Source organism: Narcine bancroftii, chromosome 11 (genome assembly GCF_036971445.1).
Source record: "Narcine bancroftii isolate sNarBan1 chromosome 11, sNarBan1.hap1, whole genome shotgun sequence".
Lineage (NCBI taxonomy): Eukaryota > Metazoa > Chordata > Chondrichthyes > Torpediniformes > Narcinidae > Narcine > Narcine bancroftii.
In genome coordinates, this window is record NC_091479.1 from 78711672 (window position 1) to 78739478 (window position 27807).

Below are 27807 nucleotides of genomic sequence, written 5' to 3' on the forward strand. Positions count from 1 at the left end.
CTCATCAAAATCATATTTCTCCAAATCACACTGCCCCTGTTCCTTCATCCAAACTTGATTTTCATAATCTTTATTGCAGCCTTTTATCCACCTCTCACCTATCGTAGTTTCTGTCTGGCGCTCTCTCTTTTCTTTGCACCCACCTGATATAACCCATATCATGGGCAAACAACATCTGTTTTCCTTCATTCAGTACTGAACATACTTATTGTGCAAGGCCTATTCCTTGTGATGCCATGAGTCTTACGTGACATAGAATTCTGCAGCAGACATAAGCTGAATAATGTGCCATTCCAGGCATTAAAGAATTTCTCAGCTGATGTGTAATTCTTCAATCCATAACATCATTCTCTCACTCTTTGTGGAAATGACATTGTGTCTCTTGGCAGCATGTAGCTCAGAAGATAAAAATAAATGTAATGAGATCCACAGATACAACCTTGAAGTGTAATTCACAGGAAACAAGAAGATATAATAAGAACAGTGAAAATGATACTTTCCTTAATTACATTATAAATCTTTGATAAATTATATAAGCATTTACTTCAACAGAGCATCAGCGGAAATCTGAAATTCATGATTATGTGTACTTGCTGCTGTGAGGCACCATTTTTTCCTATTATAATCATTTATAAGTTCTTATGTTTTTGTCTTTCTCATGTTAACATTGATGTGCTCAGGGCAATTATCTATCAAATCATTAATTGTGATAGAGGTCAGAACAACTGATTGCTACTGTAAAAGGAGAATTAACAGAATGATGTATTCTGACATAACTGAACTGGTGGCCCAGAATTATTAATATGCAGTCAAGAGCAGTTAAGTGCATTCTTAATTTAGTTGCTCTGTAATATTTTCATGTTCAAAATCAGTTCTAAACTGTCTGCATAAATCTATAAATGTTTATTCAGGTTACAGTGTAATTATTTGTCCATGACAGTATTGTCGTATTTATTTCCTCCAGTATCCCACCTCTCACCTCCTAATAAACAAATAATTAATTGGCTATTGATTTGAATGTAGGATTTTGTTGAAATAAATGCAACAGTCATTGTAATTAATTCCTTCAATATTATTGAAGTAAATACTTTTGGTGATATTTTACCCATGATCAAGGTAAGAATCTTTTCCACATGGAGTTTCTGTGCATTTACCTGTCATATCCTTTGCATTTAAATATCATGATCCTATTTTATATCTTATCAAATGGAAGGTGACATCTAGAGGTGAGGTGTTCTTAAATGTATTCAAGGGATGAGGATTGAAGTGACAATCCCAGCATTGATAGTCTGTCTCTGATTTCTGGAGCAATCAAGAATCATTTATATTGGAAGATACAAAGCCAGAGTAATGTAGATTTTTGTCCCTAAGGACGTTAGTGAACCAGATGTGTTTTTACATTTCATAGTTATTATTATCAAGATTTGTTTTTGTTTTAAATTCCAGAATAATTGCTAGAATTTTAATTTTTTTTAGATACAAACGCAGGATCTGAATTAATAATTTAGAACTTCAAGCACTAGTCCTAATAACTTAACTGCCACACTATCATGCTTTCAGTTCTTTCTGAGGTGTCGTTAGATATTGTATCCTAATATTATGGAAATAAATGGTGTCTCTGTTTGTTATTTTGTGCGCATTGTAAACCAAAACCAGCCTCAATACCAGTCACTGCAGATATTTTAACACAATAGAAAAATAATCTTAATTTATGAGAGCCAAAATATTTTGGGCAATTCTTAAGCATCGAATTAAAAAAACAAAGTGGAAGCAGGTTTTTTAACAGCTCCAAAGAGTTGGTTGAGGAGACAAACTGGATCTAGTCAACTTCTGATTGGTTGCATCATTTGCCACAGTGAGAAAGTATTTCTTGTTGATAGCAGGGTTCAGAGTAGCTGAACATAGGCCAACTGGTCAAAATTCAGCCCTGCTGTTGTAATATTTAACTTGCCTTGCAAATCATTTTTAGGTTTTATGATTGCACTTTGAACTTTGAAGTTCTTTACAAATTCAGCTACCGTATATTCATTTGATTTAATGAATAACAGAGCAAAAATAATATGTATAAGAATGATGCATCAGAATACTAGATGAATATAATAATTCCAGTTAATTTTTAAAATATTCTTGGGATAAATTCTCTTCTCTAGTTGTCACAAAAATGATTAAATGTTACTTTAATTCCTCCTGAATCTCTGCTAATTTTCTTATGACGACAATTGTTGCAGAATTCCAGGATATTCATATTCATCTGGTGACAATGAATGAATCCTATGTAAGAATCATGTGTGACATAGGAAAAATTTGAAATAATGTGTCTTACAATGTTGTTGCCTTCACCACTTCTGTCGTAAATCACAGAAATGGGTGGTGCTCTGGATAAATCTGTGTTAACATCATCACAAACTCTTGAGGAGTTTGAGGAGATGTGTTAAATCTACTGAGTCTGGGAAGAGAGTGCTTGGCATTGAGGGAGGGAAAATAAACCAAAAATGAGGAAATTGAAACATCTGAGGGAGGGGAAAAAAAAGGGAGAGAGAAAACAGTAGTTACCCAGGATTATTAACTTCCATATTAAGGCTGTGAGGCTGCTATTTATCCAGATGAAAAATGAAATATTGGATCTCAGAATTAAATTGGGTGTTGTTTGTGCAAAGCAGAAGGCCACCAACACACAGAGTGGGAGTGAATAACGGTAAAGGTTCCATTATTGTCTTTACCTTGTGGACTCCTGTGTTGGTATCAAAACGTTAATGGTCCCACTCCCACATTTACCTTTGTTTTCAGCTTCCTACATTACTCCAAGTACAGCTTTGCAAGTTTGGTCTACACCCCATCACAAGTGTTCCCCAGGTTCTCTTCACCCCTGCCCCCTCTCTGCAACCTAAAATACACTTGTTTACTCCTTTTTCCACTTTAAATTAATGGACCTTGAGCTCAAATATCATTTCTCTTCCTCTGCCCAGTCATGCTTCCAGCACTTCCTATTTTTTTGATTTCTAGCAACTTAATTTTTTTCTTCCCAGTGAATATTATCCAATTTTGCTCTAAGCTTGCATGATTTGGTTAAATGTCTGAAGTATTGTGAATCCGACTAAAGATCGTTGAAATTAATTCCACTCCCAATTTTATGGTACCTTAAAAAATGTGAAAGCCACAGATAAAAGTTAGTGAGCTTAAGTGAAAATTCTCAAGATACACATTAGATGTCCCAAGGCTGCAATTAGCAATCTTGAGCAGCCATAATCACTTGCATTTAAGTCATTTATTACTCCAGTTCCTGAATATTTTCTCTTCTAATACAAACCTTCACCCCCCTCCCCCACCCCTCAAATATTAAGGCTTTACCATATATTAAGGCTTTTTTTTTGGTTAAGATTTCTTCATATTGTACTTGATCATCTTCACCATGCTGCCAATGGTAGCTACTCAATTCTCCTCAGAGAGAAGAGTATAAAGATATTATTGCAAATTAACTCTTCCACCTTGTTCATTATTTTATCCTGAAATGTTTTCTTGCTTTTCATGTCAGGTTATTATTGCTGTCCTCTTTGCTTGATGTGTGTATATTTCACATCTTCCCTGTGATGGTTATTACCAAGAATTCATGGCAATGTTAACCCATAGTTTTGACTGATATTTCCATGATATGGCCTTCAACCTGTAATTTATTCTGCAGGAGTTCTCTTTGTTAAATGTAAACAATTCATATTCTTTAAATTCTACATTTAAATTTAGACATACAGCACGGTAACTTATTGAGTATTTGCTGATATATTTTCTGGAAACATTTATTCAGTAAGTTTACATAGTTTACTTCTAATGTAATTATTCAATCCATTATAATTTCAACCGTAATGGTAATATGAATTAATCACAATGTTGCATAATGCATCTTTATTTATAACATTATCTCTGCTGAGCACATCCTTTATGTCATAAAAGTGCACTTAATGCACGGCATCTTAATTTTTATAAATTATTTATATTCTTATTATAATGTACATCTTTTCTTTTTAAAATACTTTATTGATATTCTTTACAATTATGAAATGTGTTACAAGACCAGAAAAAGTTACAAAAATGATCATAAGTACAAGTTCTAAAGCACAATTATGATAATAAAATAGAAGAAAACAAAAGAAAAACATTTCAAAACCCCATCCCCTAAATAAAGTTGAAAATTAACGTTCATAAATCCAAAATCCAAATGGGACAATCTTAGAGTGGGACAACACAATGCCAAGATTCCAGATTAACACTAAATCTTAAGCCTATACTAGTAATCCATGAATGAGCCCCATATTATTTTGAATTTAATATTTGAATCATTAATTACACATCTAATATTTTCCAAACTTCAACAAGACATAATGTCCCTTTGCCATTGTGCATGTATAGGTGGAGTATTATCTTTCCATTCAATCAAAATTGCATGCCTTGGCCATCAACAAAGTAAAAGATAAAATGTGGCATTGAATTGAAGTTAAAAACACATAATCTTCTCGGAATGTTCCAAAAAAGAGCAATTTAAGGGATAGGTTCCAATTTTAAATTGAGAATCGCCAATCATGTTTGAAAAACTTCATTCCGTAGTTTTTCTAAGCTAGGGCAGCTCCAGAACATATGAATTAAAGAAGCATCACCTGTTTTACCACATCGGGGATTTAGATCCGAATACAAATGAGACAATTTAACTTTAGACATATGTGCTTTACTTTGAATTTCAGCAGATAATGTCGTACAGCAAAGGACGTAGTGTTTATCAGTTTTAAAATGGAGTTAAAAACCTCATTAAACAGTGAAAGGTTCAAATTCTGCTCCCTGGAGTTTTTGATTTTAATTAACAGGGCTTGTCTTAGATCAGCCAATTTGTCATAAATAAGAGATATTAAGCTTTTATAGAGAGGTTGTGGTTCAAAAAATGTATCAAGAATATTCACCTTGGGAATCCCATCAGGAATCTGAGCTTGAACAAAGTGACTAATCTGTAAATATCTAAAAAAAAGTTTTAGATAAGTTAAGTTTTACAACCAAATGTTCAAAAGATGCAAAATTGTTGTCAATAAAAAGGTCTTTAAAACATTTAATACTCAATCTGTGCCAGTCATTGAGGGCAGTGTCTTGCAAAGAAGGTTACAAAAGGTGACTGGACATAATAGGGCTGGCAATAGAAATACTCTGAAATAAAAAAAAACCTGTAAATTGTGTCCATTCTTTCTTTTTCATAATGTTTATTAGTTGTATTGAATATATACACAAGAGGAGAGTTACATTCACGTATTTACAAGTGTATAAGAAAAAGATTCTCAAATTGTGTTTAATGACTAGGTTGCAATTTAAATTGTATAAAGAGGAGGACAGTAATAAAATCTGAAATTAGGAAATGCCAAACCACGATTCTTTTGGATTTTTGAAGATGAACTTTATTCAAGTGGGGGCATTTTCCTTGCCATATGTAAGAAGATACAGTGAATAAAAAAAATTAGAAATAAAAATTTATATAGTTTGGAAAAGATACCAAATTTTAGGTAAAATTTTCATTTTAATAGAGTTAATATGACCAATCATAGAAATAGATAAAGGTGAGCATCTCATTAAGAGTAATTTAACGAGTTTAAATAAAGTAGGAAAAAATTCCTTAAAAAGATGTTTATAACTCTTTGTACTTGTAATACAAAGATAAGTAAATTGATCTCTCACAATCTTAAAAGGAAAATTAAAATACCATGATTTTTAAGGGTAAAAGTTCACTCTTATGCAGACTAAATTGAATTAGCAAAGATAGTCTGAATGGTAAAGAATGGATTAGCTATAAAAAAGCAAAAGATCATCTGTATATAGGGAAACTTTATATGTTCAGTACCCTTTTTGTAAATCCCTGAAAAATCTCTGCACTCATGAAAGGCAATTGCTAATGGTTCTAAAACCAAATAAAAAAGTTATGGACTTAAAGGACAGCCTTAACTTGTACCTTGTTGAAGATCAAAAGGTTTTAATTGTTGTAAATTGAAGCAGTACGACATAAATATAATAATTTAATCCATTAAACAAAACATGGTCCAAAATTATTCTTTTTACAGGATCGCAAATAAATAACCCCACTCCACCCAATCAAAAGCTTTCTCTGCATCAAATGAAAGGTCACATTCAGGGATAGGAGTTGGGGGAGGGGGTTAAAGATAAAATGTTCAATAAACATCATATATTAAAATACAAATAACTATTTTTAATGAACCAGTTTGATCTTCAGAAATAATTAATTGTAATATATTCTCCAATCTGTGGGCCAGCACTTTAGCCAAGATCTTCATATCAACATTCAAAGAAATTGGCCTGTAAGAAGAACACTCAAGTTCATCTTTCCCCTTTTTTTGCAATAAGAGAAATGCAAGCTTCATTAAAAGATGATGGAAGATTGCCCTGTTTAAATGATTCATTAAACACAGAACTTAATTGGGGCACAAGAAATTTAGTAAAAGGGTTAAAAATTCCACAAGATGCCCATCAGGTCCTGGAGATTTACCTGACATAGTAAAGAAATAGCAAGTATTTCCTCTTGAGAAATAGGCTCCTTCAGACTCGTATGATTATTCTGAGAAATATTTAAGCAGTCCAAAATATCCATCATTAGGCTATTATAATTATTAGTTTCATAATTATACAGTCAAGAATAAAATTCTCTAAATATATCATTTATTTTAGAATGATCTGTGGTAACATTACTGTCATCCATACGAATTTTAGTAATTTGTCTCTAAGAAGCAATTCCTTTCAATTGGTTGGCCAAAAGCTTACCAGATTTTTCACTGTGAATATAAAATTGACTTTTTATCAAAAGATGCTGTTCAGTAGGACAAGTAGAAAAAAGATCAAATTTTTTCTTAAATTCAACTGTCTTTTTATATAATTCAGGGTTTTTAACTTGTGCATATTGCAAATCAATTTGTTTAATCTGATTAATTAAATCTAATTTTTTTATTCTTCTTCTTTCTACTAGTTGAATAAGAAATAATTTGCCCTCTAAGATATGCTTTCATAGTGTCCCAAACAATCAAGCTAGAAATTGTTGAAGAAGAATTTGTAATAAAGAAGAAATTAATCTGCTCCTCCTTAAATTTCAAAAAATCATATGATAGTAAAGTAGAATTAAAATGCCAATGCCTCTTTGTAAAAGAAAAATCAGGAAATTTCATAGACAGAATGATTGGAGCATGGTCAGATATCACAATACCATTATAGTCGCAAGATTTGGTCAATTAAATGAATTGATTAATCGGAGAGTAAGTGCCATGACCATTTTAAAAAAGAGTACTCATTTCTATTGGGGTGAAAAAAAATTGCCAAACATCTGAAATATTGAAATTTGTCTCAAAAAGAATGAATCACAGAAGCAGATTTACTCAAAGTAGTAAATTTAGGAGATGAACAATCTAGAACAGGATCTAACCAACAATTAGAGACTAAATCCGGTAGGGCTGAGAAAAAAAACTTTCAAAAAATAACTTTCAAAAAATCCCACATCATCAATGTTTTTTGCAGCTCTAGCACTCCTTGTAGCCATTTTGAAATAATCAGCAATATTAATTAATAAAGAGGCAAAGTATAAAGCACTTTGGTTAAAAATTTAAAGTTGAATGAATGGAAAAAGTTTAAAAGCGAACAGGAGTACAATACCTACTGCTGCTATTCCATACAGTAGCCAGCTGGAAGTCATATAACATCTAATTAATAATTGCCAGTTTTAATTAAAATTTCATTTCTTGCTTAAAAGCCATTTCTTTCACATTGTTTGAAAACATTTATCTGCATCTTGGTCTTTTTATGATCCTAGATCCATTAACATAACATTTTCTAGCGTCTCATTGTCATACCATCTGTTCCAAAAAGTTTGCAGAGCTCTGGCCTTCACGAGTTCCATTAATTAGTAGTATGGTTTATTTTAAGATATCTTAATTAGGTCTTGGTGGATTTCTATCTTCAAAAGGAGATAAATAAATTGATCAATATTTGGTTTTTATTCACATGAAAACTGGAGTTCTCAGACTGATTAAAGCTAATGGGGAAAACCAACTCCTTTACCTTTGCTACATAAAGGCACTGTTTGACCTGCTGAGTTTCTCCAGGATTTCTGTGTTTTTTCACTTAACCACGGTGTTAACAGAATCCTATGTTTTACCCCTTTTATTTTACGGTTGTTTATTTTTTCCTTTGTTTGAGTTCGGGCAAAGACATCTTTTATTCTGGCTAAGCGGAGACATTTTTTCTGTCTAGAATGCTTTTTAAAACAATTATGGATAATTTAAATGTAATTACTTGTGGCTTTGAAACATCAATTCTGATAATGATATCAGAATTTCCTTTAACTCTTGTGAAAGAAACAAGTCCAGGTACTTTCTTTTTTGGACAAATTGTACTCATTATTTTGTTCTCAGTAATTTTAGCAACACTTTTGTTTGATTTTTTTTTAAAATCAAGCTAAGCTTTTACTTAAAATCTACCAATTTTATTTCAATGTAGGTTCTCACTTTGAGGGATAGTTCATTTAAATTAATGTTAATACAGGAACTTAAAGTGAAGCAAGTTCAAATAATAAGTATAAATAATAAGAATAGTATGATGTCAAGTATAGAATTTGAAGCTGCTGGGAATAATCAGTTGGTCAGGCAGGGTTTATAGACTGAGAAACAGTTCATTTAAAATCAGAATTTTAATGGCTCTGAAGTCTATTATACGGTGTTGCTTATCGTTTACTGTAATGATGGTTGCATCTAAAATGAACGTTTACAGCAATGGGCAACTATTCAAGTTCATGATATTTGTTTTTTTAATTTCAATGGAGGTTTTTAAAATATCATCTGTTAGTGGGATTGCTTTCTTAACTATAAATCTATTCAAACATTTGGGCATATTTCTGCCAATGGCTTGTTGCTTGCAAATCACAGGCAAAAATCTATTAAAGTTGACCAATATTATTGTTTTGTTGGAAAGTTATGATATTTATGAGTATACTAGATATAATATGCCTCATTTATCAATAGATCCAATGTTCTGATTATTTTTGATAAATCAATATGTGCATTAATCGAAAGTTTTATTTATTTTTTTATCTCCTAACATTCATAGTGAATATGCCGACCAGTGAAACTGAATCTGTGAACAATGAAAATGGAGCTGGTGCAGAATTAGAAGATTTGAATTGCTGCGCTAAATTTGGGTAGGTATTTTAATTGCATCCGATGCTAGCAGAGATCAGGAAACAAGCCTCTAGGTCTAGTTACTACAATGAATATAGCCCAGGTATCATTCCTGTGTATTAAATTTGTTTTCTATTTCTGATGGGAGAATTTATCATGGTAATGTATTGAACAATAGGCTTTTTAAATCTTAAACTGGAACTTGAATATCTTAAATACCTTATGGCAATCTTTTAAAACCTCTCATTAATATTATTATGCAACAGCTACAATATTTTCTGGCTAAATATAAATAATCCTTATTTAATATTTACTTTTCCAACATCACAATCATAAAGTTTATCAAAGACCATTGGTCTTTGTTAAAACTCTTGGTTAAAATGCAGCCAAAAATAAGCAGAAATATGTCTTTTTAATGTAGGTCATCTCAGTTTTTATTGAACAGAACAATTGTGGCACAAATCAACTGCTATTTAAAAAGATCTGTACATTTCTGAATGATATGGACTGTTGAAATAAATGTGCTGTCACACTTTGTCTGTAGCTGGAGAACTGTGGATCCTAACTTTCTTTTTCCTGCCTGGTGTCCAAATTGCACAATTTTGTCCACTCACCTTAATAGCAAGAGAATGAATGCATTAAATGTTGACATCTGCTGCGTCAGGACAGCAAGATGCCAGTCAGGTTATGCTGATTTCATTCAACACGGACAAATTGGAACACCGTGATGCAGCCAACCCTTTCAATTAATCTCACGTACTTGAGTACTGTAGTAGAAAATAATGGAAGAGCACTGTACTATGATCACTGCTAATCTGAAATTTAAAAACAGCAGAAAATGCCAGAAATACTCGGAACAGGCAGCATATGTGAAGCAGGAAACTGCATTAAAGTTTCAGGTCAACTAACCAGTGGTTTATATTTCTGTTTCACTTTGAAGAAATCATTAACTATGTGCAGGTTAAATTGTTTCATTTCTTTGGCTTGGCTTCGTGGACGAAGATTTATGGAGGGGGTAAATGTCCACGTCAGCTGCAGGCTCGTTTGTGGCTGACAAGTCCAATGCGGGACAGGCAGACACGGTTGCAGGGGAAAATTGGTTGGTTAGGGTTGGGTGTTGGGTTTTTCCTCCTTTGCCTTTTGTCAGTGAGGTGGGCTCTGCGGTCTTCTTCAAAGGAGGTTGCTGCCCGCCAAACTGTGAGGCGCCAAGATGCACGGTTTGAGGCGATATCAGCCCACTGGCGGTGGTCAATGTGGCAGGCACCAATGTTGCTTTTAATATCTGGTGATCCGAAACTTTTTTGAATATACTTAAGTTACAGGAGGTGGACTGCCTTTTAGATAAGGAGTACATATGCCATGACTTCCTGGTTTTTGCAGAGACCCCTTTCTGCTTTGCAAGGGGAATTAGAACAGGGCATTGATGGGAGGACAGTTCGCTTGAAGGCAGATGAGTAAAATGTGGATGGCTCTCAGCAGGAGGCCAAACCTACCAAGATTCATCATGGGTCTCTTCTGCATGAATCTCAGTGAAAAAGGAATGAGATGAGTAGCCTGCATTTCAATTAGAACTGTAGTTGATAAAGAGCATCCTGGTGTATGTTCCTTTGCTGACCAGGTGTTCCAGTGAGATGGCATGTGCTAAAAATTTGTTGCTGTGGTAGGCAAATTGTAACAGATCCACATGGCCACTCAGACAAGAGCTGACATACTTCAAAACTAGCCTCTCAAAATACTTCATCACCGTGGAAGTGAGTGCAAGCTGGTTGGTGATCATTTAGGCAGGTCACTGTATACAAAAAACTTGCACCCACACAACATGTACACACAGTGATCCAAAATAAATGTATATATAAATAATTTATGAGTTCCTAGGGTTCTACAAACATATCATCGCCTCCAGGAAGAAGTTGTCTGCCCGCCTGGTAGTCCTGGTGTTAATGCTCCTGTACCTCTTCCTTGATACTGCAGGCTGGATGGTAAGAGACTCTCTGAGCGCTCTTTAAGCACCACTCCCTGTAGATATCGTTGATTGAAGGAAAGGAAACCCCCCCCCCCCTGATCTTCACAGCAATTTTAATCGCTGTCCATACTGACCAATAACCAATACCACACTATGATGCAGCCAACTAGGACATACTCTGTTGTGTCCTGTGAAACATTGTTAAGATGATGACTGGTAGCCTTGCGTTCTCCACTGCCTTAGAAAGTGTCGGTGTTGCTGCCCTTTCTGACTAATGAGATGTTTTGGGTCCAGAATAGGTTGTCCATTAAATGGATATCAAGGAACTTTGTGCTCCCCACTCCCTCTATGATGGAGCCATTGACATGTAGTGGGGAGTGCTCCTTCATCCTCCTGAAGATCACAATAATTTCCATTGTCTTGTCCACATTGAAGCTCCGGTTGTTGCCCTTGCACCACTGTACAAACCATTCAACCTCCTTTCTGTAAGCCAACTCATCATTGTTGCCGATAAGGCCAACTGTCATTGTACATCCACAAACGATGATTCTGTTGGAGCTGAACCTGGGAGTACATTCGTGAGTTAGAAGTGTGACGAGTGCCGGGCTGTGTGTGCAGTACCATTGACTTTGCAAGAGTCACTGGTGCCTGAATGTATAGCTTCAGCAAAGCTCTTGCATTTTAAATGAGATGTGTTGTGTTACTCTGTTTGTGAAGTGACCTACAGTGAACCCCCACAATCTATCTATCTCTTTTAAAGACATACTTATACAATATAATATAACCTGCAACAATAGGAATTTGCAGGAAAGGTTAATGGGTCATTTTTTAAAAATTGGGAGACAAAGCATAAATTTAGGGTAATAGGTAAAAAAAGATTTGAAGGTAAAGGTTCCATTATCATCACGTAATACTACATGTCACGTAATATACTGTAACATACCAGATGATGCCGCTTTAGTTGCCCATTCAGAGCCAGCTCTTCAGCGCTTGACGTCCTGCTTTGCGGAAACTGCCAAAATGTTTGGCCTGGAAGTCAGCCTGAAGAAAACTGAGGTCCTCCATCAGCCAGCTCCCCACCATGACTACCAGCCCCCCCACATCTCCATCGGGCACACAAAACTCAAAACGGTCAACCAGTTTACCTATCTCGGCTGCACCATTTCATCAGATGCAAGGATCGACAATGAGATAGACAACAGACTCGCCAAGGCAAATAGCGCCTTTGGAAGACTACACAAAAGAGTCTGGAAAAACAACCAACTGAAAAACCTCACAAAGATAAGCGTATACAGAGCCGTTGTCATACCCACACTCCTGTTCGGCTCCGAATCATGGGTCCTCTACCGGCACCACCTACGGCTCCTAGAACGCTTCCACCAGCGTTGTCTCCGCTCCATCCTCAACATCCATTGGAGCGCTCACACCCCTAACGTCGAGGTACTCGAGATGGCAGAGGTCGACAGCATCGAGTCCACGCTGCTGAAGATCCAGCTGCGCTGGATGGGTCACGTCTCCAGAATGGAGGACCATCGCCTTCCCAAGATCGTATTATATGGCGAGCTCTCCACTGGCCACCGTGACAGAGGTGCACCAAAGAAAAGGTACAAGGACTGCCTAAAGAAATCTCTTGGTGCCTGCCACATTGACCACCGCCAGTGGGCTGATAACGCCTCAAACCGTGCATCTTGGCGCCTCACAGTTTGGCGGGCAGCAGCCTCCTTTGAAGAAGACCGCAGAGCCCACCTCACTGACAAAAGGCAAAGGAGGAAAAACCCAACACCCAACCCCAACCAACCAATTTTCCCTTGCAACCGCTGCAATCGTGTCTGCCTGTCCCGCATCGGACTGGTCAGCCACAAACGAGCCTGCAGCTGACGTGGACTTTTTACCCCCTCCATAAATCTTCGTCCGCGAAGCCAAGCCAAAGAAGTATATAATTCTATGATTACCATAAGGAAGACAGAGAGAGTCGCCACTTTGTCCAGCGCCCCTCACAGAAATGAGGCCCCATCGAGGAATGAACTCACAATCACTGCTTTACAAGGCCAGTGCTCCAACCACTGAGCTATTAGAGCCTGAAGGGAATTAAGAGGGGGGGAAAAATTATGTAGTTTCTGTAACTTTTCTACCTGAAAGAGCAATGGAAGCACCAGAGCTTGCTATAATTTGGATTACATTCAAGAAAATGGAATTTAGATATTTTTCAGCCAACTCAAACAAAATGCTACAAATCTTCTTGAATCTCTATGATTGTGGCTCCTCCATGTGTATAACCCAGCCATCAAATGGTTGGCATCTCTGCTGCATTAGCCCTGGGCTAATGGAAATCCTACCTTTAAATTTCACTCTATTTTATGGGAGAGAGAGAAGAATTAAAAATGTAATGATACATGTCTTTTAACCCTTTGATTCATATGATTTCTGTCTTCACCACTGCTTATCTAGGTGGTATTTCTGAAATGAGAATGATGCATGTGTGGAGTCACGGTGAGAGAAAAAAAATAAGTAAAAGGGCATGCTTGAACCTTCTAAGGTAATGTGAGAGTCCAGATTTTATGACAAATAGGAATTGAGGTGTGAGAAAGGGGAATGGATGTGAGCATTTGTCATTCTCAGTGATCTCCTGTTTCATTCAGTAAACGGGTTCTGTAGCATCTAGATCTAAGATTAACAGCACCCTCTTCTTGAAATAACTAACTCTATACAGCCCTCACCGGTCTGCTGCTCAGCCTTTTATTTTGTGCTATCTTGTCCTAAACAGAGGCAGCATGGTGGTGCAGAATTAGTGCTGCTGTCTCAAAGCACCAGGGACATTGGTTTGATCCCAATCTTGGATAATGTCTCTGTGGAGTCTGCACACTCTCTTTATGACTGTATGAATTCTCTGCTTTGCTCATACATAGCAAGTTAATTGGCCACTTCATTACTCTTAAAGCAAGTCAATGGCAAAAATAATCAAATGGGGAGTCATTGAGGACATGAAAGAGAAAGAACAACTTGGAGGGCTAGAGGGAAATATGGACAGGAGAAACAAAATAAAAAGGCCTCTGTGTATGTTATTCTAAGTGAAGTGTAGAACAAGAAAAATAAATTAATATGTTGCAATACCTGTACAGTATGTTTGTAAGGGTTGAATAGTTAGAAATGTATGAGATTTATTGTTCCTTTTTAATCAGCCACTTCAGTGTCTTGCTGACGAAACTTGCCCTTTCATGGTTATCCAGATGATAACCTCTTACCTTCAGGTCACCACAGAGTTCCTTTTTGTTTCTATTATTCCAAGGGAAACATTAGACAGCTAGTCCTCTCCTCTTGCATGAACCACAAGGGCTTTGACCAGGCCATCTTATAACTGGGGTTTCCATAAGCTTGCCAGCTTGTCCTGTTCCAGTCCCAACTGCTGTCTGCTGGCTGTAACGCTGTACAAGTGATCTCTGTGTGAGTGTGGTGAGTGTCTGTCTGGGTCTCTCTCTCTCTCTCTCTCTCTCTCTCTCTCTCTCTCTCTCTCTCTCCCTCTGAGAGAAAGCATGTTTGACTTTCTCTGCTTGCAAAACCACATGACCCTCTCAGAACAGCAAGTTCTCTTCCAGACAGCAGATGCTCTGACATGCTCTTTCATCTGTTGCCTTTTGTAAACAACAATCCATTAGTGAAGTCTCTTGAGCACTCTTTAAAAGCTCTGGAGCTCTACCATGGGGCAGAGCTCCAGTATTTTAAATAAAATCTGTTTTAAAGTACAGCCAAACCAGAGTTTCATATAGCTGAACCATGACCTCCTTACCTTTAAACTTTATTCCATGTCTAATGAAGCCTACCATATGCTTTGCTTTACCACCCCATCTGCTGGTGTGGCCCCTTTCAATAAGCTATGAACCTAGACACCCCCCCCCCCTGCAGTTCCCTCTGCACATCAATACTTTAAAGATTCCCATCATTATACATTCCCCTGGAAGTGCATGAGATCATAGACAGACAATTCAGCATGGGTGGGGAAATTGAAATGGGTTGCCACTAGGAGATCCCCACACTGCTAGGCTTGGACTACATGCAAATTGGAGGAACAGCACCTCAATTCTACATGGGCACTCTCTAACCAGATGGCATTAACATAAACTTATTTTGTTAGGAATGGTTTTCGTTAGCCCCCATCTTTCTCCTTCCACTATTCCTATTTTTCATTTCCTCTATCTGTCCCTCTCTTTCCCATTCCCTCTGTCTCCTATCCTTCAGGCCTGCACTTACAGAGCCACCTCTATCCTGATCAATTCTCACCTTTCCCCTCCTGTCCATGACTAATTATTTGCTTTTGTCTGTTGGTCTGTTTCTCCCACCCTCCCCCCACTCCCTCCCTAACCTGCCCTCTCTTTCCTTCCCCAGCCATTTTATTCAAGCACCTGCTGCTTTTTGCTCATACCTGAAGAAAGGCTCAGATCCCAAAAGCTGGTTATATATCTTTACCTCTTATGGACACTGCAAGACCTGTTTTTACTACAATCACAGACTTTTATGTTTCACTCTGAGTTCCTCCAGCATTTTTATGATTTTACCACTTTTTCATCCATGTCATTGAGGTCCTAACACCAATTACTGAGGAACACCATTTGTCACAGGACTCCAGCCCAAATAACTGGCTTCTAACGCTACCCTCTGTCTTTTATGAGCCAGCTAGTTTTATCACAAAATTTTGGAGCAGAATCGGCCCATCCCATGGATCAGCCTACCATGAGGGTCCGTTTCAAATACCTCACCTCACTAAAGTACATTTAGATAACATTCACTGCCCTATCTCATCAGCCATTTTTGTCACTTCTGGAAAAAAAACTCCAATTATTGCTGAGGCACAAAAATAAATCCCACCAACAGAGCTGGGGAATTTAATGTTAATTAAATAATCAGATCTAATGTGAAACAATGTCATTAAAGATGACTGTAAAACCACCAGATTATTAGCAAGATAATCACTAATAGCCCATGTGATTCCGGATGCAAAGCATAAAACCTGCCCACTTTGTCAGCTCTTGCAGGCAGAAAGAAAACTGAATAAATTCTCCCCTCTTTGATTAAGAAATTTGAGTAACTTTTCTAATGCAGCAGTCAGTGTCAAACTGATGTGTCAAGAGATCAACAACAGCAGCTGAAATGGTTCTGAAATTAAAAGTGACTGTGTCACTGACCTCCTTGGGTGAGGCAAACATGTAAGGGTATAATAAAGGTCATTGAACTCACCACTCAGTGAGGATAAACAATGAGCCCTATTAAATTGTGAGCAGTTAAGAATTGGTGTTGTTTAGACCAGTGACATTTAAAATCTCACTTTAGCTGTTGATTGTGTATCAGACTCCAGCTGCAGTTTGTCTCTTTGACTACTGTTAATATCAACTGGGGAAGATGCAGATGCTCTAAGTAATCCAGGTTACACGATTTTCAACTTGACAGTGGCCTTTTTTGTTTGGAAGTTGTGAGCAAATGTAAATCCCACAATGTAAACAAGATTGAAACTTAATTTCACATAACTTTGGCCTGCAATGTATGGAAGTGCACACTTTATTCATTTATTTTGGTTACATTCCTTATTCAAGTGCATCATCTGAGGTAAACCAAGACAAGGGCAGTTGGACCAAATGTATGGCATCAAAATTAGTTGGATATAAACCCAGTTCTACTTTTGATTGAGTCAAGAAAATATTCCCCTCATACTTTCATTTAAGCATGAAGGTGGAAAATACCCCTGTGATACTTGAGTGTTCAAAATGATATTTTGTACCTGTTTTGGAATTAACTCTCCATGGAAGCTCCCCTTGTTTGCACAAAAAAGATAAATGATCCTTTAGTGTCTTTGTTTTTAAAAAACATGAATGTAAAATTCTCATTCCAGAATTTAGTTTTGCCAAAGATCGAGACTAGCGACGTTTTGCAGAAAATTGAGTTAGAAATTGCAGAACAATTGAAATACTGAATGTGACAACACCAGCAGGAAGTCTGCTTCTTTGAACCAACACTTCTGGGGATGCCCCATTCACAGCAGCTATTTGTTGTCACGTTATGCAACAGGAATTACTTAAACCATAGAACAACACAGCACAGAAAACAGGCCCTACAGCCCTTCTAGTCTGTGCTGGTCTATTATTCTGCCTCATCCCGCTGACCTGTACCCAGTCCATACCCCTCCCATCCACTTACCTGTCCATATCTCTCTTAAATTTTAAAATTGAGCCCATATTACCACTTCAGCTGGCAGCTCATTCCACATTCCCCTTATATATTGCAATTGTTCTGTTTTCTTTGCAGTTTCTATGATTCTAGAAGTATTTTGAACTTTTAAATTACTACAGTAGATGCTGATGGACTGCTGTTACTTTTGAACAGGGTAATGCACTGCATAGTTGAATTATAATGTTGAATACTGTAGATTGCATTGTGGGCTGACCAAGTGCTATGAGCCAAGAAGATCTCAACTTGTCAGCAAGAGTGGCAGCTAATTGGGTTGATAGGCAAGAGCATTGCAGTGGCAGAGAAACAGTGGTTGGATTACACATGCTCTCATCTGCACCATAAAAATGTGAGACGACGAAGAAGTAGATTGTGAGAAACAAAATTAGATGCAGCCCACTGTTACCTTTCATGGTCTGAGATTTTGTTTGGTCATAGATTTTGTCAGAATGAGTCAAATGCTAGTTGGACACTGACCTTTAATGGTTAGACTAATGTAGGTCTGCCTGTTCCCTTTTAGTTGGATTTTCCTACCACTTAACTTTTCCCTGCAAGAATCTTCTTGAGTATATTTAGGAATGTTAATTAAATCCTAGTCTTTCCAGTGATGTTTATATCCCACAGATTAACAAATACAATCTAATTTTATGTTGATCTTTCAGATCTTTAGAAAATTGGATGCGATGAGAAAGCAATAATTTCCTTACTGTCTAAAAATGTTGACCTATTTCAAATTTTTAGGCCTACTATGCATTTTCCTCATGCATCAAGCATGTAATGCTAAAGATTTTGAGCCAGCATTGAGGGAATCACTTGGCACTGACTCTCACACATTCCACTTCCATTAGTGGGTGCACCCCACAATTCCAACATCTGGTTTTGGCCTTTATCCAACATACCCCCAAAACAAAGTCATGATGGCAGGTTAACTGAATAAGTTGATTGTTTTTTTTTAATCTAACTGAATGGGTTTGTGACTGACGTAACAAGGACTGTTGATCCATTCGGACCTGTTTGGAAATTAAACAGTTTAAGAAGTGCACTAAAGAGAACAACCACTCCATAACATTGGGGCATATAGTTTACCCATCTTCTCATTTTAAAATAATCTTTGTGATGGATGATCTCTGTGTGTATTTGTTGTTATGCCTTCTCCGATCGGTGGTCCTCTTGCATAGTTGTGCCTTTTGCAGTTCATTAACTTGGAAAAATCTACACTGTCTGCAACAGTTGGCAAGGGGCACTTTTTTCATGGCACAAACCATTGCCTATAAGTGTCTTGGTGTTTTTAGTGATATCCCCTGCTATCTTAATATTACATAATGCACGTGAATAATGTGTCCAATAGCAATGTGCAAAAGGCTTGAGATGGAAAAATTCAGATTATAACTTCTATAGCCATGTAAACCATATCATCTCAGTCCAGTAAATTACTTTGAAGGATTTACAGTCTTTAAACTGCAGTTCTTCTAAAAAGGTGTCTCAGATTGTACACTCTTTTTTTGTCACCTCTTGCTGTGGTCTAACAGGTGCAAACTAGTTTGCTTGTTATTCTGTATCAATACTTTGGAATACCCTAAACAGCATGTGATTGCAAACTTTTTTCGTGCTAATGAGCACACTATTCCTTTCTCTTAGTTTGATTTTCTCCCTTTGACAAACTGTCTTTTCCTTCTAGCAAAAGTGTTCTCAGCTGCTGTTCCCTGATTGCTGATCAGCACTGAGACTTTGCATTCTGGACAAGCAATCAACCTTCTTGACTAACAACATAAATAGAAGAGATTTCAGTTGAACAGATGCTTAAATCATCCATGATCTCCTTTTGTGTTCCAGGCATAGAATTTCCAAGTCCAAGTTCAGGTCAGTTAATATATTATATATTTCATATACTAATATTCTTTGTATACTTTTTTGTTAAACTGCTCTTAAAGTTACAAGTACTGATCCAAAAGAATATGGAATTATTGCACTGCTATTTAGTTGATGTGAAATAATTCAAATATCAGAACCGCAGCATATTAAAAGCAGAAAATGGATTTGATATTGAAAGAATGTAAATAGTTTTAGATTGACTATAACTGCTACTCTCTTGGTATCTGAGAGTTGCTCTGTATTCAGTACTCTGGGCTAGATTGTGTTATAAGGATTACATTTTTGAAGCATTGAGACAAACCTTTTGCCTTTCTTTTCTTTTTAAACTTTTACTAACTCTTGCGTGGAATAGGTAGACCCTGCTTCACGAATACTCATTTTCGCAAAGAAACCAGTGTTCGCTATCTGAAAAGAATTTGAATGGGTTTTCACTTGTACAAAAATAGCCTTCAATCGGAGTGAATGGGTCTTCGCTTTATGCCATTTAGGCTTACGAAAGGTTTCATAGGAATGTTCAGCGGGGCACACCTCTATACGATTTGTGGCATATGTGAATTTCTAGGGCTGGCCCCTTTTGACACAACGATTAATACTTTTTCTTCCCAACGCTCCTGAACTTGATCAACATCCATTATATCCACTTCTGAAAATAACATGTACATAATCAGACGCTCTCTCCAGATTGCCAGTGCTTATTGCTGCAGCAGGTTAGCTAATCAGTTCAGTTAATTGTAGTACAAGCTGCATTATCATGGTTATTTTCTTTTTTTTTTTTTTTTTTTTAAATTTTTTTATTTTTCACACCATAAATCACATTAGCCATGATATACACTATTTCTTTTCACGCATATACAGTGACTTTTTCTCCCCCCCCCCCCCCTTTCCTCCCAAACCACCCCCCCACCCCCCCCTCTCATCCATTTTAGGTATACAATCTAGGTTGCATTAAGCCAGTCAGACAATGTTGTCATTCAACAAAATTACACCAGAAATTCTACTGAGTCCATTCTTTTCTTTCCTTCTCCTTCCATCAACTTAGGTAATGTTTGTCCCCGGTAGGTTTTCGCTATTGTATTTAATGTAAGGCTCCTATACTTGTTCGAATATTTCAATCTTATTTCTTAACCAATATGTTATTTTTTCTAATGGAATACATTTATTCATTTAAATTTGGTAGTTTCTTCCTTTTAATTTGGTTATGTATTCCATTAATATTTAAAGACATATAGTTCAGCGTAGCCCTTTTATATTTTGTTTATCTTCTCTTTCCGTTTTTCCATCATTACCTTTCCTCCTTTTCCATTTCTGTTTTCTTATTTTCAACTCTTTATAAGACAACATTCCTACAACATCTAACATTTTCCTTATTCTCCTATTTCTATCTTATTTATCCCCAATCTCCCCTTCACCTCCTGAGTTGTCCTTTATCCCTTGTCGGACAACCACATCTCCCCTCTCCATTTGGATTTGCGAATCCACTCGCAAGCGTCAACTGATTTTGCAGTGACCGCTATTTCCCCCCACCCCGCCTCCCCCAGAAAAGATTTCACTTTTCATATGTCACAAAGGTCCCTCTTTTAATTCCCTCCTTATTCTCTCTATTCCATTACCTTCCCTTATTAATTCTTGTCTATACTATCTATATTTTCCTCTAAGTACAGATACATTCATGTATGCTCATTGTCTCTATTCACTCTTATACCTCTTTACCTGCATACATATCAATCGTGATCATTTTTACTCTCATTACCCGTCTTCATCCCTCAGTCTATTTTTGTCTTTACCCACATACATATCAGTCGTGATCATTTTAACTCTCATTACCCGTCTTCCTCCCTCAGTCTATTTTTGTAATTGTTCTGCAAATTTTCGTGCTTCTTCTGGATCCGAGAATAGTCTGTTTTGTTGTCCTGGAATAAATATTTTCAATACCGCTGGATGCTTTAGTATAAATTTATACCCTTTCTTCCATAAAATCGCCTTTGCTGTATTGAACTCTTTTCTCTTCTTTAGGAGTTCAAAACTTATATCTGGATAAATGAAGATTTTTTGCCCTTTATACTCCAGTGGTTTGTTGCCCTCTCTTACTTTTTCCATTGTCTTCTCCAGTACCTTTTCTCTTGTAGTATATCTTAGGAATTTTACTACAATAGATCTTGGTTTTTGTTGTGGTTGTGGTTTAGAGGCCAATACTCTATGTGCCCTTTCTATTTCCATTTCATGCTGTAGTTCTGGACATCCTAGGGTCTTAGGGATCCACTCTTTTATAAACTCCCTCATATTCTTGCCTTCTTCATCTTCCTTAAGGCCCACTATCTTTATGTTATTTCTTCTGTTATGGTTTTCCATTGTATCTATTTTTTGAGCTAGTAGTTCTTGTGTCTCTTTAGTTTTTTTATTAGATTTCTCCAATTTCTTTTTTAAGTCTTCTACCTCCATTTCTGCTGCTACTGCCCGCTCTTCCATCTTGTCCATTTTTTTTTCCATTTCTGTTAAGGTCATCTCCATTTTAATTATTTTCTCCTCTGTGTTGTTTATTCTTTTTCTTAAATCCTTAAATTCCTGTGTTTGCCATTCTTTAAATGATTCCATGTATCCTCTAATAAGAGCAAGTATATCCTTTACCTTGCCTCTCTTTTCTTCTTCTATTTCACCATACTCTTCCTCTTCTTCTTCCTCTGGGTTGACCATCTGTTGTTTCTTTGGTGCCCTTTCCTCCTCTTCTATCTTGTTTCTATTGTCTTCTGTGGTCTCTTCTTGCTGCAGGTGTTCTGCAGCTGTCGTTGCCGGCTGTGGAGATCGACTCCCCAGCTGGTCCCCCCTCCCGTCGGTGTGTTTTTTTTCATTCGCATCGCGCATGCGCGAAACTTCGCGCATGCGCGGTTGCGCACTTTTGTTCGGCTCTGCGAGCCATTTTTGTAGTCCATTATTTACCGACCTGAGGGAGCGGGTTTCTCTCTCCGCAGCGGGCCTCTTCGGACAGGTAAGGCCTTCACCTTTTCCCTCCTTTGTCTTCTCTTCCTCTCTTCTTACCGTTGCTTTCGACTTTTCTTTTTTTGTCGCCATCTTCTTTCCACCTTATTTTCAATGCAAAATTTTCAAAGCTACTTTTCGTATCTGTGGCCAAATGTGATGTTGTTATTTTTTTGGTGGTTTTTTTTTAATGTTTTAAACAGAAAAGCATTCTCTGTTCTTTGCACTTTTCTGTTAATGTTAATAAACAGACAATGGTAAGTGTTAATCATCCTTAGCATGTTGCAAAGAAGCCACTTGTAAAACCATTTCATTTTGTATAAACTGTTAGAATTTTGTCTTGCACAAAGTCCTGTAAATGCAGTTGACAAGTCTGGGTATGTAATTAACATTAAGATGTCTTGCAAGTATGTACTTTTTTCAATTAATGGCATTACCAGCTGCTAGTGGCAGGAATACTAATTTTTGCTCAGTGTTGCGTAGCAACCATGTGCCATTTATCCTCTGAGACCATCCTGCTGTGACATAATTATATACAAAACTCAAAATGAGAGGACAACAGTTCACTGGTAAGTAAACCACCAAATAACATCATCACTATTTCGATGTTTGCCAGGTAAAGGATCTTGTCCTGGTAACTCTTTCCAATGTATTGCATTATGAACAAAATATCTCAGAATATATTTTTAAAAGTCAGTGCAGGGTTATAAAGTTACTCACTTTATTTGAAGGGATCATTGTCTGACAAACTTTTATAATGTCCTTTTGCCCGTTATTGGTAACAATATAAGATCCCAATTTTTAGTTAAGTGAGATTTAAAAAGTAACATTGATGATGAGTTCATTCACCTTATTGCCACAATGGGCAGAAATTATTGCTATGTATTAATTCTTCCCATATTTCTGACAAGTTAATAAGGTGGCATGGTTGGGGGTAACGGTCAATGCAATGCCTTTACAGCACCAGCAAATCAGGACTGGGGTTCTAATCCTGTGCTGTCTGTACATTCTCCCTGTGTCTGTGTGAGGGCTCCGGTTTCCTCCCACCATTCAAAAAGTTGTAGGTTAATTGGGTATAAATTGGGCAACATGGGCTTGTGGGCCAAAATGGCCTGTTACCGTGTTGTATGTCAAAAAAATTTTTTTAATTCAAGCAGACCAATTCAAATTGTCATGAGATTTTTCCAAGAACGTTAAAAGCCATTTTACGATGAGAATGTAATAATGTCTGTGCTGCCTTGTTTAATATAACGTGGGTGAAGATTAAAGAAAAAAATGTTTAAGGACCCCCACTTTGTCTTGTTGAGTCTCATCAAAATATGTATTAACATGTAAAACCCTCAATTAATCCATGGCAGTGTTTATCCCTGTGAATTGTGTGGCATAGCTAAAATTCAATAGAATGTTTGTGTGATAGTACAGACCTATCACCAATGTATATAGTTACTGTATCTAGACTGTGCTTACAGCGATTGGCTGAGCCACGCCTACTGTCTGGGCCTTAAAGGGTTGTGTCCCTAGCCAGGTCGGATCATTCCAGACTGGTCGGCCACCTGTGAAGAGCTCCTGTCTTTTGCTAATAAAAGCCTTGGTTTGGAATCACAAGTCTTTGGTTCTTTCGACGAGCTCTACAATTTGTCATATGACAAGATCTTATCATTTACACCAAATTAAATATGTTTGTGTATACATGTGTTTTCTTTTCTGACAAAAATGTGTAAATACATGTATGGTGGTACAGATCTAAAACAGTAGGTTTTGCTCCTCACATTTATAACCATATTACGTTAGTTTGATGAGATCATTGAATTGCAAAACTTGCAACAGGGGCAATAGCTATGGAATGCATTTATTATTCAGATTAACGTTATTCAAAATATCCAGCAGGGAGTGCAGTGAGTTATGGTCAGCATTGATGAACCAGTGTGAAAGATTTGATAATTGGATAAAGAGATTACAGTTAAATAGTAACTGTGTTAACATGTTTAACTCTGGTAGACATTTTACATAATGCTTTATAGGCTATGATTAATAGCTATGTAATTAAATCTATTGTTATACCTTTGAAAATAAGCATATTTCACATTATAAAATCAGATTTTTACCATTTTTTTGTTACAATACCAAAACCTTGTTTAAAATACCATATTTTGGAGTGTTGAGATAACGCCTTTGATGGAAGGTTCAAGATCAGGATTGCTTCGTGTGAAATTAGCGATGGCAATAATTTATAGAGGATCAGTGAAATCTAGGAATAAATGAATGATACAGGGTCAGTAAAAGGAGGGTTGGAAAAGAGTGACAGCTAACACATTCAAAAATTACAACAGAACTAAAACCTTTTTCTTACCATACATTGAAGCATCCCATTCTCTTATAATGGACTGATCAAACAGGGCAACCTGATGTGTAGAAATTATATGTGTATAAACTCCTGGGGTAGATTTTTATCTTCATAAGATGAATGATAATCTGTACTATATAGTCAGGATAATGTGAACTATTTGGTAACCACATAAGAATACACCCTTCTCACTGTAGTAACTGTAGTGCACCACTGTGAGACATATGTATATGTGAGTGTGTGAACAGTGTCCTGTAATGGTGGAAGACATCAGTAAATAAAGTCTCTTTAGTTATTTGAATCTTGCGTCTCAATGTTATTTAAGAAGCCTCTCCAGTAACTCCAGAGACATAACATAGTGGCAGGGCAGCAGTATAAGAGAACAGGAATAAAGCCATACAATTGATTGTATGTCACTGAAATACGAAGGGGAAGAAGAGAAAAAAATACTGAAAAAAATGGCTGGAACAACAGCAGTTCACCCAGTGATGGACTGGGAAGCTGAAGACATTGTTGAATCATTAAAAATGTTTCAGCAGAAATGCAATTTCGCATTCAAAAGCTATTTTAAAAATTCAGAAACAGAGAAGGTCAGTTAAATACTTCTCTGGACAGGGGAGCGAGGCCTTGATTTATTTAATAGCTGGGAGTTTACAGAGGTGGAGAAAAATGATCCAGAGCAGATATTTGCAAGATTTGCTTCTCACCTTGAACCTAATCATAGAATTAAACACTATGAATTTCAAGGCTTAATGCAGGAGACTGATGAAACTCTTGATAACTTCACTAGACTAAAAATTGTTGCTACAAAATGAAGATTTAAGAATATAGAGGAAAGATCAGCAGATCAACTAATATGGGGGAGTGCCCATCCCGAAGTGCAATAGGGACGGATAGCTTGAATCTGGCCAAAGCTAAGGGACAGATAGCTTAAATCTGGCCAAAGCAAAAGACACAGCTAGAGCTTTTAAAATCACAAGGACGCAAATGAAATCCCTTTCTATGAAGACCCACCCACGGTTGATGTTATAAAGAACTCAATCAGAAAAGTGCAGACACCCAAGGTCTGCAGGAAGTGTGGCAGACAACACACCCCTTCAATGACTGAAACAAATGCCCGCATATGATTCTGAATGTAGAGCCTGTGGTAAAGCAAACCCCTGGGTGAAGATGTGAAAGTCTGGTGTGAAGAAAGCAGTAATACCAGTGAATAAAAAAGACAAGAAGATCCACCACATAAAAGGAAACAACAATGAGGACTCCGATACCCAGATACTGGACATAGAATCCATACACCTTCATGAGATGTCGGGTCAGATGAAAGAAGGAAATGAGTTGCACACAACAATCCAAATACAGAGGACAATCCAGATCAAGCTTACGATATTTAACCTAAAGGTGAAGCTGGATACTGGACCACGAAGCAACATCCTTCCACTCAGACTCTACTGCCAGATGTTCCCAGAGAACAAAATAAAAGGGTATCCAAAAGGCGGTACATTGGAAACAGCAAATGTCACATTAACGGCCTATGGTGGACCCATGATCAAGCAGCTAGGGAGAGCCAAGATCAATGGCTGGCATAAGGGAAAGAACATTCTCTGACATTCTACGTGGTAGATGCAGATGGACCAGCAATTCTAGGTCTGGATAGCTGCCAGGAGATGCAGTTGATCTGTCAATTATGAAATCCAGATAAAGATTTCCAAAAGAATCAACAGAAACACACAACAAAAAGAGGAAATGATTTCCACAGAAGTACCTGCCAGGCCATGGCACACAATGGGAGCAGACCTGTTCACAGAGAATCAAGAGTGGTATTTAATAGCAGCCTGTAACTACTCTGTTTCTATTTGTCGAAAGGGTGAAAGACCTGAGAGCATCAACTATCACCTCAGAAATGAGAGCACTCCTTGCTGAGCAAGGAATACCCGAACAAGTAAAATGTGACAATGGAACACAGTTCATATCACAAGAATTCAGAAAGCTGGCAGCAGAGTATGGGTTTGTTATCACTACATCATCCCCATACTGCCCCAAAGGTCATGGATTCATTGAAAGACTGTGAAATGCACACTAGTTAAGTGTCGCAAAACAAAAGAAGACCCATCCCTTGCTCTTCTATCATTACGAGCAACACCTTAAGGGCTGACATGAAGTCCCCAGCAGAACTTCTAAATGGCAGGAGATATAAAACAACTTTGCCAAGCAAAATATACCCTCCAGAAGACCAGGAGGAAACCAGTAGAAGACTGGCTGACACACAAGAAGGACGCCATCATTATAACAAATATTACCAAAACTTTTCAGAGGGCAGCATGTGCATATTCAAGAGCCAATGTTAAAAACATGGACGCCAGCAAGAGTCATCAGAGAAGCTGAGACACCAAGATCATACATTGTCGAGACAGACTCTGGCAATCAGCTGAGGAGGAACTGAATTCGCAAATGGCTGACACAAGATGTGATGAAGTAGAAAGCCTTAATACCAGCAAAGCCTGCAACACCAATATCAAGTGAGGTATCAAGTGAAGAGACCACATCCACTAATACCAAAACATCAACACAGCAGTTGTCAGGTGGAGTACAACAAGCTACATCACCTACACGTGTACTAATAACACAGAGCCCAACAGTCGCAGCCAAATCCACAAGATGGTGAAGCAACATACTGCTGCTAGTGCGATATTGATGAGCTATTTAAAAATATTTGTGTAAATAAACTAGTGTACAAGTTCAGTTACATAAGTTGCACTGGAAAGAAAATAATACAGAACACTAAATTTTTCTTTATCTTGAGAAGGAGGGATGTTATATAGTCAAGATAATTTGAACTATTTTGTAACCGCATAAGAATACACCTTTCTCACTGTAGTAACTGTAGTGCACCACTGTGGGGCGTATGTGAATGTGATGGTGGAAGGCATCAGTAAGTAAAGTCTCTTCTGTTATTTGAGCTTTGCCTCTCTAACTTATTTAAGAAGCCTCCCAAGTAACTCCAGAGACCTAACAATCTGGCCATGATATCACCCCTACAAATACTAGAATCCACATGTTTGTGCCATAGATGTTCAGCATTTTCTCTCCCATTGTGAAATTTGCTTTATCTGGGTAATAAACACAACCAGTAGAACAGTCTGCTGAGCATCCAGCTCTTTATTTTAGTTTGTTCTTCCAGTTAAATACCCTATTTCAACTCAGGATTTTCTCTTGTTTTCTTTACTTCTTTTCTGTACTCTCAATAT

At 37.2% G+C, this 27807-nt stretch overlaps 1 protein-coding gene across 13 annotated transcripts in view; it reads left to right on the forward strand.

The window, feature by feature from the left end:
* LOC138745963 (voltage-dependent L-type calcium channel subunit alpha-1C-like) overlaps positions 1 to 27807 on the forward strand; it is a 488237-nt gene that overhangs the window by 235491 nt on the left and 224939 nt on the right. For all 13 annotated transcript variants that reach the window (XM_069903575.1, XM_069903576.1, XM_069903581.1 and 10 more), the window contains 2 exons: positions 9127 to 9217; positions 19207 to 19233. In XM_069903575.1, the coding sequence (XP_069759676.1) occupies positions 9127 to 9217; positions 19207 to 19233 (118 nt within the window). The remainder of the gene's footprint in view (positions 1 to 9126; positions 9218 to 19206; positions 19234 to 27807) is intronic.